Here is a 12,247-nt window from a genome sequence, read left to right on the forward strand (position 1 = left end):
AAATTTACGATAGATATTCTCTGTTAATAATATCCTCTGTAAACATGACCAACAACGAAAAAAATTAAGTTTTGCAGTGTTTTGCTAAATGATTAGCATAAAAAAAGACTTTTGCTACAATACGGGATAAGATGAAAATGAATAGTGCTAGACATAATCTGACAATGTTGAGTTTAAAATTGAAATTTTTTATTAGTGATGTTAAGGTTGAAAATTGAAGTATTCACTAAGAACAGAAACTAAGAGTCCTCTTCAAGTAAGATTACAGCTAATCAATTAAAATATATGTCAGTATAACAGTAGAGAAAATGGCACAGGAGAGGACGTACTTGTTCCCTTTAAGCACCTCAGGACTACAATATTCAACTGTTCCAGCAAACTGGGAGAACATTTTTCCTGGTTTTGTGAAGGCCGATGAGCCAAAGTCAATCAGCTTTACATGAAACCGGTTATCGAGAATAACATTTTCGTCTTTTACATCACGGTGAATGATGTTCAAGGAATGAAGGTACGACAGGGCAGACACAATCTGCAAGTGCATAAACATTATTAAAAATGCTAATAAAATAATCCATACGAACAAAAACATTTATCATATTTCATTAAACTGAATGCCCAGATTCAATCACTGTCATCACATTTACTCTGCAAAGTACCTGTCTAAATATGTAAGAGGCAAGAGGTTCATCTAGTATAGGATTACGATCGATGAACTCGAAGAGGTCCATTCCGGCACCCCATTTTTCCATAACCAGTTGGAAATAGTCTTCATTTTCAAATAAATCCAACACAGAGACCTGAAAATTTCAAAACAAAAATCATTTAGAAATAGGCATCAATGTCACAAAGGTGATTCTTCAAGGAATACAAAAATAAGAAATAAAGTAAGTTGGTCTGGTCTTCAAGTATCTGAAAATCAGTTTATCACCCTGATGGTAAAACTGAACTAATAGTCAAAAATTAATATAACATTACATTTTGGCATGTCACTGCATGAAAATGACCCCCTAATCTTAACAAATTTTAACACCAATTTTATGAGTACAAAACATACTGACACTTTAACAACAAAAACTCAAAGCACAGCAGTTATAAAACTATGAAAATATAACACAGTACACTTACTATATTCGGATGATCTAGCGTCATTAAGAGAGACACTTCAAGAGGCACTTTCTTACGAAGCAAGACATCATTAACCCAACTCTCCTGATACACTTTGTTCTTCTTTATGAATTTTGTCACTACCTGAAAAATAACAATACCAAGGATATTGAGGTTTTCACAAAGTAAAACTAAATTTTTCATATAAACTTATCAACTCATGAAGAAAGAGCATTGATGATGATCAAGATCTCATATAAATCCAGACAGATAATATAAAAGACAAAATACAGTGGAGAGAACTCAATTTTACCCTGGAAAAAAGTAAAGTAAATTTGATCGAAAAGTTGATGAATGATGACGACAAGTTCAACTAGATCAGATAATCAACATTTTACAATCACAGAGGACTGGCCATTTCATGTATGAACGTTTCCCATAATTACACCTTTTAAGGTCAGATTAAGAGACTGCTGTTCTAGCCTGATTAATGAAGGATTGGGAAACAGTAAAGCTTGAAATTTTCTGAGCTTTCAAAAAGAGTAGTAAGATTTTATAAAACAAAGTTCAAATAATAAACTGTGAGAAATTTTTCCACGTACCAGAAGTCCGTCAGTGTTTCGATAGCTCATCTTAACACACCCAAAAGCTCCCTTTCCAATCTGTCTCAGAACTGTATAGTGATCACTAAAACTGCCGGCTAACAACTTTTCTTCAGATTCGTCAGGTCCCTGTTAAGGAAAGGCAAAAACTTAATTTCACAATTAACAAGGTTGCCAAAAATACACATCCAATATATGAACTGAAATCACTACAGGAAATATATTTAATAATACATACTTCATTTTACTAACTGACATCAGCAAATAAACGTAAGACCCTATTAGGATATGGAGGTTCTAAACAACAAGTAATTCTGTTTAATTGAAATGATCCTAGTAGCCTAATGGAAGGCCTTAAAGTATACCTATCTGCTCAGGCTGCCATGGAATTTTATAACTACCACATTGTAGGATGAGGTAAATACAGTGGTTTATAAAACCTAATAACTTACATCTTTAGTTCAATCAACTCTTTATAATTCATGTAGGATATTAAACATTTCACCAAGTCATCACAGGCCTCAGTAGGTTAGTGTAGTTTACACCTTAGTAGGTTGGAGTGGCATTGCCTATAATACATTAAGTATCCTCTTGAGGGAAAGTGAAGTAAAAAAAATTACTCAGTACATGCACAGAATTTTTAACTATCTTATGATACATTACATATATTCAAATCATGGACATCAGTCATCAATCACTAACCAAAACAAAAAATTAAAATTTGTTGGTGATTACATATACTGTACTCAATTCAAGTTTAAGACTGCAATTTGGAAATTTCACCTCATAGGGATAACTGTTGATGACAATTTTTACTATTTATTAGTGATTACATAAATCACTAATAATCAGAACAGGGATCAATTTAAAACAATACTTAACTAATTTCCAACTGCTCAGTTTAACCTTATTTGCATTTCACCAACATTGGGCAGTGTTGCACATTCAAGTTTAGAAATATTATTCATAAGATAAATATTATCCTGCATGCTTAGATTTGGCATTCTTAAGCTTTACATCTGGTACTGATAATGTACACATACCACTGCAGACTGTTTTTCACTTTAATATAATTATTGTTTAATTCATTTCACTATATGTACAAAATACAGCTATTAGTGGTCATTTACATTTTCCCCAGCCTCTGTATTGTATCAAAGTTACAGCTTTCTCCTGCAATACAGGAACAATAAATAAAGGCACCCTCAGAAAATATGGCAAGCACAGTTTCTATATTGCGAATAATTTGAAACACATACTAGGACTATTTTTCAGACAATTTGTGACACCTCTCACCAATTAGAAACTTAGCTTTCAAAAGAGAACACATTTCCACTCCTTCGTATTTGATAGTTGGGAAAAATCAATTCACAACACTACAGTGTCTCTCTCTCTCTCTGGGTAGACATGTAGCATGCCATATGGTGAAATTTGGAATGGATAGGTTGAGGTCCACTTTAAAGTATTGAACAGTGTTACTAGAATTTTTTATTTTCATTCATCCTGATTCCAGTTGTTTGGGAGTTTTGGATAGTTTTATTCTTGATAAACAGAATTTTACTGTCAAACACACCATAATAATAAAACACTGTCTTATTAACATTCCTGTGAACACCACAAAAAAATCAATTACTTACACTGGTTGTGGATGCCTCACGGTTCCCTCGCCGTGAGTGGTTGAGCGAATATTCTGCCCCAGAACTTCCATCTGTACTTGTCTGGCTATTGTCATTCTCCTCATCTGAGGATGTGTCTCCAGCATCCTCTTTGGTGTGGTTCTCCCGTTGTGCTTTAACTTTGATAGTCTGAAAGTTTGTTGTAAAACGAATGAAGATCTGCTACGAAATACTACACTACAATCAAACACCCAAATAACCACATCTCTTGCTTTAACTGTAGCCAAGGCTTTTGGTTGTGTGATTCAAATGCTAACAACTGCATGTGCAATTTAACATTTCTCAAGATAATGCCACTACATGTTGCTAAGAATTTACTTAATATTTAAATGAAAAACAGGGAAGAAAAATTAAACACAGGAGAAAGTTGCATAAGAGTGAAAGAACAGAATGACCTAGACATATAATGAACTAAAAATGAATTAATCTAAGTCTGCTACACTTTCCTATATACTAATGCAATATGATAAAAAGGTGATTTCAAACCCATATAAAATTAAAATAATTTTAGCAACAGTTTAAAAACAAAAAAGTGATCTTACTTGACCAAGGGAATATTCAACATTTTCACTGAAAGTAGAAGCTAGTGTAAAGTTGACATTTGATCTAAGGCCCTCTGCAGGTTCCTCTGGATCTCTCAATATCCAAACACAATAATGAGGACTCCCATTGAGTTCCACCTGTCGAATCTGGTAGATAATAACTGAAAAGAAAACCACAGAATAAATATAGAATATATAACTGTATTTTACCACCAACAAAGTGCTTCTAAAAAGTACTACCAAATGGTGAATACTGGTGAAAGCTATGCAAAGTACTGCAAAACCAAAATGGTTTCATCTTACAGCATGTACAGTACAATGTTTCTTAGCCACTAACAGTATTTTTAACTGCTTGTGATTCTTTTGGTCTACAAAAGAACATTACTAAAATATGGCAATGAACGAACCTTACCCAGCTGTATAGTAAGTACATCCAACTTGAAAAGAATTATATTCAATTACAAAGGTCCCAGTCGACACTGATACCATTTATCTATCAACCAGGTTACCTCCTGATATGGCAAAATAACACCTAATCTGTTAAAAACTTCACAAATCTGACGTAAGGTAACAAATAAAAAAAATCTTACCAAGATCAGAGCCATCTTTGTGCTTTCCAATCCCAAAGAAGCTTCCTTCCTCTATCGCACTTAGATCCTCTTCAGTATTGTTCCGATGCAAAGCAGGAGTCGAGGTGACCATATCACTTGAGGACACACATTCAGAAATATCTCTGCTTGCCTCGCTTTGTAACTGAAATATATACAATTATTATAGTTGTGTGTGTAATTAGACAACAAGAGTCTAAGAATTTATTGCCTATAAGGTTAATGCATGCAATTAAGCCACTCATTATGAAAAATATCTACTCTCTCTCATTGCTGCAACATGAGGATAAGATAATGGTGTGTGATTCACGGAAAAAATAAGGTTATGAAGAAAGTAATTCCCTGGAATTCAATCAACAATTAACAAATAGCTTGGAATTCTGTAATATTCTTATGGGCTATCAATTAACCATACTTTTTCTACTTTATGTTAAGTAAGCTTGTATACAATTCTAATGTCTTGCTGAAAAAAATTTTTCAGTGTCTTAAAGTCTGTGTACAAAAATGTAAAAAATCTTCAATTGTTGTACATCATAAGCCTGATTAATCAGCTACACATCAACTAACACAAATGTTGAAGAAACTAACTAAGTTGTTGTTATGAAGCCTCAACAGCTTTATTCAGTAAAAGAAAGGCTCAATAAACCATATGTAACAAAAAACAAATATAACAATACCTTGGGAAGACCCGTCACCGGAGTTGTAATCTGATTTTGCTTCAGTTTTGTCTTACTCGGACTGGTCTGAATATTTGATATATTAGACTGCCTAGGTGAGTTCTGTAACACAGAAAGCATTAAGATAAAGGTAACCCACACAACTGAGAGGACAATGAAATCAAGACAGCTAACAAATAAAACACACTAGCTTTTGAAGAATCTCATATATTCAACACGACCAACTTATATAACTACAATAACTTCACAAACCTGCTGACTTATGTTAAGGACGTTCATGGAATTTGTGATATCCCTCATAGCTTTGCCGCTATGATGAGAACCCTCTGTTTGGTTGACACTAGAACAGTTACTGGAAGGGTTCATGGAAGAACTAAAAAATGAATCTTGATTACTGAAAAAAAAAAAATTGAAGATTACAGACTAACCAACCAATATGGGAACTATTACTTACAATATGCCTCGAGTAATATACTTTAAGCAGTACCAAAGACCCTTTGTAGCATTACTTTTGATCTTTCTCTCACCTATCTTTCCACCTTCTGTAATACCTTCTTTCAGTTTTCAACTCTCAGTAAGAATGAATATTTTGGGTAAATCTCACAAGTCACTAATATGACTCAGTATTTAAAAGTACAAGCAGTCCCTGGTTATCGGTGATCCGGTTTTACGACGCTTGTCTAGCGACGATAACTGGAATTTTGGCGCCGACATGCGCCAATCCCCACTTAACAGTGGTGCCGATCCACAGTTATCAGCACCAATAACCGTGAATTAGCGCAATTATTGCTGATTTTCGGTTATTGGCAATTTTTGTTACTGTCACGCGGTCGGGAACGGAACCTCACGCTGATGACCAGGGACTGCCTTTACTTATAACATTTATAAATTAAATGAACAGCAAAGTCTTAAACATTACTAACCATTCATGACAGAGAAAAGGAAATGAAACTTTTTACAACTCATTCTTGTTTTCCTACGTACAATACCTACCTAAGTTTGGCCTTGAAATATTCCCAAACACTTGCCTCTAAGGTTTTCAATCACACTACATTCCCTAAGGAGTTTTGTACTGAAAATCTTAATGAATATCTCTGCACATGTGAAAACAGTATATTTAAAAATTAATCTTGTAACCAGTTAACAAGTAACCCTTTTCTGAGCCATGCTCTCTTGAGTCTAACAATAACACATACATCAAGTCAATCTACTTAAAGAGGACACTGGTACGCTATCAAGTGCTAGTTGTTTGGGACACAGATATTTTGTACTTCAAGACCACTGTGCACTGTACATACTTTTATTACAATACAGTGCAAAACTGTTTTGCACTGTTCTATTTTGATCAATAATGATCTGTTTTAAATTACAGTACTCCATTCTAAAAATATACATGTTAAATATTTAGAGATTATTATTACATATATGAAATTTTCAATTTACAGGGGACTTGAACCAATTACCTTCATACATGGGGAACAATTCTATTTGTAGAAGCAAAGAGAGGGCTGGATACATTTTAAGAAGAGGGGTTAGAGTAGCCACTTTAGCAAGGAAGTTGGAGTAAGATTACCTATTTTAGCAAGGAAGTTGGATTAAAGGAACCATTTTATCAAGGATACTGTATACATAAATAAAAGATAACATGAACTCAAAATACTGTATTTATATTTACCTGTCAGTGGCTATGAAAGCACAATTTCCTTTAACTGCTGATGAGAGCTCTGTTCCAGATGAGAGTTCCGTTATTCCAGCTGACGACTGTGGAAAAAAATTGATTGTTACCACTTTACTTGATGTTAGAATTTGAACATACACACTTAAAATGCATGTTAAATACAAACATTTCCTTTTTTTACTCAATTGCTCCATCTGATACATACCTTGCTGTTCTCTTTCTGACTGTCATTTTCACTATCACTGATGGCAGAATCTGAGTGATCTGATCCAAAGGAAGGACTGTTCATCTTGTGAATAGAAGCAACATCATCAAAGAAGGTTGGAATCAAGTGAGTGATAGCCTGAAAAAGAAAAGGGCATTAAGAGATAAAGTGATAAACGAGAAACAATAACAGTATTGTTATTTAGAGTTACAACAGCCATGCTTGCCTGGCTGAGCGAGACTGGAATAATTTTATTTTTATTAATTTTAAGCACTTTCACCAAACCAAAGTAAAGCTCCAACAATCTTATATGGATGAATAATGTTTAACTCTTAAAACAAAGATAGGTATTATTTAAGAGCAATTTTTTTTTTATAAAACATTTCTCTACAATTCCTAAATACCTTATTCCAAGAGAAATTAACCCAAACAGCCCAATTCAAAAAAAATCTAAATGCAGAAAATTGCAAACTATGATTGGTAAGTCACAAGAACCGCAATATTACTGTTTCAGTGCTGGGAACCCTGGAATTGTCTCAGTGCTACCAAGACTCTCAGAAAAAATAATTAGTACAGAACTACATTTCAGTCCAATGGAGCTGGATGGCATAAGCAATCGAGTTTTTGCTTTCATGCCGAGTTGGTGCACCTAGATCCATTTCACAAAGGATAAAGCTATTAACGATTAATGGCTTTCTATAGCAAATCATAATGCACTTTAACAAGACCTTTGAGTTACATGTCCAAAACCTCAAAGGGCTCACCGAAAGGGCTTGCTTTTAAATGAGATCTGAAATTTGGTGCAAGGTGTTCATGCAAGACAGTAAGTTGGGAAAAGACCAAATGGAATGAATGAATAGTCAAAGGAAAGGTAGGATATAATGCCGCTGAGGACTGAAGGGAAAAAATGGAACAGAAATATGTTGCAGACATCCAAAAGATTCAAGGGAAGAGAGCAAGGGGAAAAAGGTTAAAAGTATGCATTACCCAACAAATTACAGAAGGTTCTATGTAATCCCTTCAACTTTTTCAAGCCCCAATTCACATTTCTTAAAAAAATAATGTTTTGAGCCGCCCTCATGGGTCTAATTCCATGTGACTGGTCTGCTTAAACTACAATCCTTTTTGATGATGACAACACAGATGCAAATATGTTACTATCAGTCTTCATGACATTTTACATCCAGCACTACTTACCGCACCCTGAAGCTCTTTCTTTCCATAACCAAACAGCAGTCTTGTGAAGTTGTGGTTGTAGTCCCTGATTCTACCAGCACCATCAAGAACCACTAGGCCACTAATATTGGAAAACACCTACAAAAGAGATGCGAAAAATCAACAAGATCCAGTCAGCAATATACCCACAAACATCAAACTGTGCTAGTATAAAAAACACTATTTCCCTTCACTGAAATCCTTAATATCAAAGATTCTGAAAATTTATCATTATATTTTGTGCTCTTACTTTTCTTTACATTGCTTGAACAATAAAAATATTCCTTGCGTGACCTAAACTGCTAATATTTGCGCACCAGCTTTGTATGTTTAACAAATATCAAAATTTTGCAATATTACAACAGGATAAATAATTAGAGCAATAATGGTGCAAATTATATGTAATTATGTATGCACCAGCTTTAGCAAAACAACTAGATATGTGTAACAAATGTTTAGAATTTTACTTATTTCAATAAGATAAATAATTAAAGCAGTAATGGTTCCATACAAAAAGTAATTTTCATCTTTGGAAAAAAGAAAACATGTTTCACAATTTTTAAGAAATTCCCAATTTTAAGTTACAAAATCCTGCACACAACACCTTTCACACTGTGCTTAAGCAATCTTACCCCTCTTAACTTTCATACATTATGGTTTGTATCAGCATATACAGTACTTGGAATAAAGAATATAATATTAAGCTATTTTTCCTTAGCAAAATAAAATATGAATATCAATCATTAAATTTATAAATGTTATGAATACTAGAGTTTTCTAACAATTTTCAATTCTTCAGCAATTCAGCCTGTTGCTCACAAGTTAAACATGCACATAACTCATTCATGTTTCCATTAAATGAAGGTTTCTAAGATACAAAGAATTCTCGCAACAGGACCCTCACCCATAATTCTATGTCAAAAACAGTTTTCTTAATCCCTTGGTCAAACTGGGATGGATCCACCGTGAAGTGAGCACATAGAGGAAATGTTGCACAGTCTACAGTTTGTCCTGTGCAGTGTTGCTTCTCAATATTCTGTAATAAGAAAAAATAGATTTTTTTCCTATCAACCAATGGGGCAATGGCAAATTACAATTACACAATGAATTAAAATTCATTAATAAGACTGTTTACTTCCTATCAAATTTGGGATAATAGCAAATTACAAATCACCCAAAGAATTAAATTTCTTTAATTAAAACTTTTTAACTTTCTCTGAAATTTATTTGTCAACTTATCTGTAATCATCTGCTATTTACTTTTATATAAATTTAGGAGGTTCAACCAAACCAAATCTTTTGAAAACAATAATAAAAGTGTCTTAAATACAATCCAGAGCTTTTTAAGAAACACAGTGTACGCTACTAGAGTACTATACTTTCAAACGGCTACCATACCTTTGGTATTTCTTTGGACATGTCAGGTACTTTTATAGCTGGAATGAGGTCTCTGATATTCAGTTTATTCAGTTCACTATTTTCTGCATAACCAAACAGGGAGTTAAATGATGGATCGTGCTTTAGAATTCTTCCAGTTTCATCAACAGATGCCTGAAAACATTGTACATTTTAGGATCATTGCACTGTCACATAATACTAGAGGTGAGCTTCATACAAAAAATAATTGGAGAAGAAAAATGGGGAAAGTTTTCATTCAGTGACTAATATACCAACATTAGTCATCTGTAGTTGTTTTCACTTAACCACATTCTGTACCTTTCTACAAAAGCCTTAAAACTAACTTCATTTTTCTTCTATCTTAATACTATGTCAAAAACCTAAGGCATTTTCACACCATGAGATGAATGTACAGCAGTGTCATATATGCTCTAATTCTGCAATGAGTCTTGCAAAAAAAAAAAAAAGGCTCAAATTTCACTGCATTTTATCAATATGCATGCTGCCATCTGCTTAAAATACAACATAAAATAGATAAAGTCCTTAGCAAATCAAAGGGCAAAGGATCTCAAATTCTTGACTTGTAAAGATTGGTGTAAAAGAAAACAACTAGTCACTCACAATGACCTTAGTAACAGTATCCTTTATATGGGAAAAAAGAACCTAACCTTAGCCACAGTGATGTCAACAGGTTCAAGGACTGCAATCCATCTCTGTTCTTCTTCTGCTTCCTGCTGAAGACCTTTAACCCAGAGGGAGCAAGGTAGACTACCACTGTCACAAGTATTGACATTGACCTGTAGATATTAAGCAAAACATTTAGTAGGCACAGAAAATTTCTTTACTAATACCTAACCTATAAGTAAATTTATTGAAAGACTTACTGTTTCCTTTTTGCAGTTCATTCAAAATTAACAACCAAAAGCCGCCAAGTACTTTCTGTAACTTCATTAGTATACAGTGTTGAAAAAACAAAACCCCTATATAACACTTGTATAAACAGGATTATTCTTGAATCCAACAGGAATTTTTAAACTGATACTTAAAAAGGACTAAAGTACGAGTCACAACTTACATCTACATAAAGAAAACAAAATTAGCCTTTTACTTGACTAAATGCTGTCTCCACTTTGCACTCAAAATATGCTAATCCAAGTGATACAAACTGTTATTTATGCTAGCATCATTATGCCTGGTGAAACGATGAGTATCAAGACATGAATTACCACTTAAGGCAAGTAGAACATTAACCCTTAAACGCCTACTGGACGTATCATACGTCGACTAAAATTGTCTGTTGGGTGCCAAGTGGACGTACCGTACGTCGACTACAAAAAATTTCCATCTTTGGTCAACTTTGACTCGACCAAAATGGTCGAAAAACGCAATTGTAAGCTAAAACTCTTACATTCTAGTAATATTCAATCATGTACCTTCATTTTGCAACAAATTGGAAGTCTCTAGCACAATATTTCGATTTATGGTGAATTTTTGAAAAAACTTTTTTTTTTCTACGCACGGCGGTAACTCAGCCAAAAATTTCATAAATTCTTTTCGTCATTTTGTCGTAATTTTTGCACTGTTCTATATTAGCCGTTACATAAAGTTTTATATATGAAAAATGCGCAATTTCATGTACAATACAACAAAATACAACCCATAGTTGTAGCTTTTATCAGTTTGGAAATATTTTCATATAAACCACGATAACTGCCAAAATTTCAACCTTCGGTCAACTTTGACTTGACCGAAATGGTCAAAAATCGCAATTGTGAGCTAAAACTCTTACATTCTAGTAATATTAAATCATTTACCTTCATTTTGCAACCAATTGGAAGTCTCTAGCACAATATTTCGATTTATGGTGAATTTTTGAAAAAACTTTTCCCTTACGTCCGCGTCAGAAATTCTTTTGTCAAGTTGTCGTAATGTTTGCACTGTTTTATATTAGTCGTTACATAAAGTTTTATATATGGAAATGTGCGCAATTTCATGTAGAATACAACAGAAAATAACTCATGGTTGTAGCTTTTATCAGTTTTGAAATATTTTCACATAAATCACGATAACTGCCAAAATTTCAACTTTCGGTCAACTTTAACTAGACCGAAATGGTCAAAAACACAATTATAAGCTAAAACTCTTACATTCTAGTAATATTCAATCATGTACCTTCATTTTGCAACAAACTGGAAGTCTCTAGCACAATATTTTGATTTATGGTGAATTTCTGAAAAAAAAAAAAATTTTTCCTTACGTCTGCGCGCGATAACTCTGCCGAACATCTCAGAAATTCTTTCGTCATGTTGTCGTAATGTTTGCATCGTTTTACATTAGTCATTACATAAACTTTTATACATGAAAATGTGCGCAATTTAATGTAGAATACAACAGAAAATAGCTCATGGTTGTAGCTTTTATCAGTTTTGAAATATTTTCATATAAATCACGATAAATAGAAAAAATTCGACTTTCGGTCAACTTTAACTCGACCGAAATGGTCGAAAACTGCAATTGTAAGCTAAAACACTTACAGTCTAGT

General features: G+C 33.6%; 1 protein-coding gene across 5 annotated transcripts in view; it reads right to left on the reverse strand.

Moving 5' to 3' along the window:
- Pask (PAS kinase) overlaps window positions 1–12,247 on the reverse strand; it is a 61,490-nt gene that overhangs the window by 22,131 nt on the left and 27,112 nt on the right. For all 5 annotated transcript variants that reach the window (XM_067101407.1, XM_067101406.1, XM_067101408.1 and 2 more), the window contains exons 7-21: window positions 10,374–10,502; window positions 9,706–9,858; window positions 9,212–9,343; window positions 8,290–8,406; window positions 7,093–7,230; window positions 6,885–6,970; window positions 5,462–5,603; window positions 5,210–5,311; window positions 4,515–4,677; window positions 3,925–4,085; window positions 3,344–3,511; window positions 1,707–1,835; window positions 1,126–1,248; window positions 657–797; window positions 330–529 (exon numbers count right to left, since the gene is read on the reverse strand). In XM_067101407.1, coding sequence (XP_066957508.1) covers window positions 330–529; window positions 657–797; window positions 1,126–1,248; window positions 1,707–1,835; window positions 3,344–3,511; window positions 3,925–4,085; window positions 4,515–4,677; window positions 5,210–5,311; window positions 5,462–5,603; window positions 6,885–6,970; window positions 7,093–7,230; window positions 8,290–8,406; window positions 9,212–9,343; window positions 9,706–9,858; window positions 10,374–10,502 — 2,084 coding nt within the window. The remainder of the gene's footprint in view (window positions 1–329; window positions 530–656; window positions 798–1,125; window positions 1,249–1,706; window positions 1,836–3,343; window positions 3,512–3,924; window positions 4,086–4,514; window positions 4,678–5,209; window positions 5,312–5,461; window positions 5,604–6,884; window positions 6,971–7,092; window positions 7,231–8,289; window positions 8,407–9,211; window positions 9,344–9,705; window positions 9,859–10,373; window positions 10,503–12,247) is intronic.

The sequence above is a fragment of the Macrobrachium rosenbergii genome, chromosome 57 (genome assembly GCF_040412425.1).
Source record: "Macrobrachium rosenbergii isolate ZJJX-2024 chromosome 57, ASM4041242v1, whole genome shotgun sequence".
Lineage (NCBI taxonomy): Eukaryota > Metazoa > Arthropoda > Malacostraca > Decapoda > Palaemonidae > Macrobrachium > Macrobrachium rosenbergii.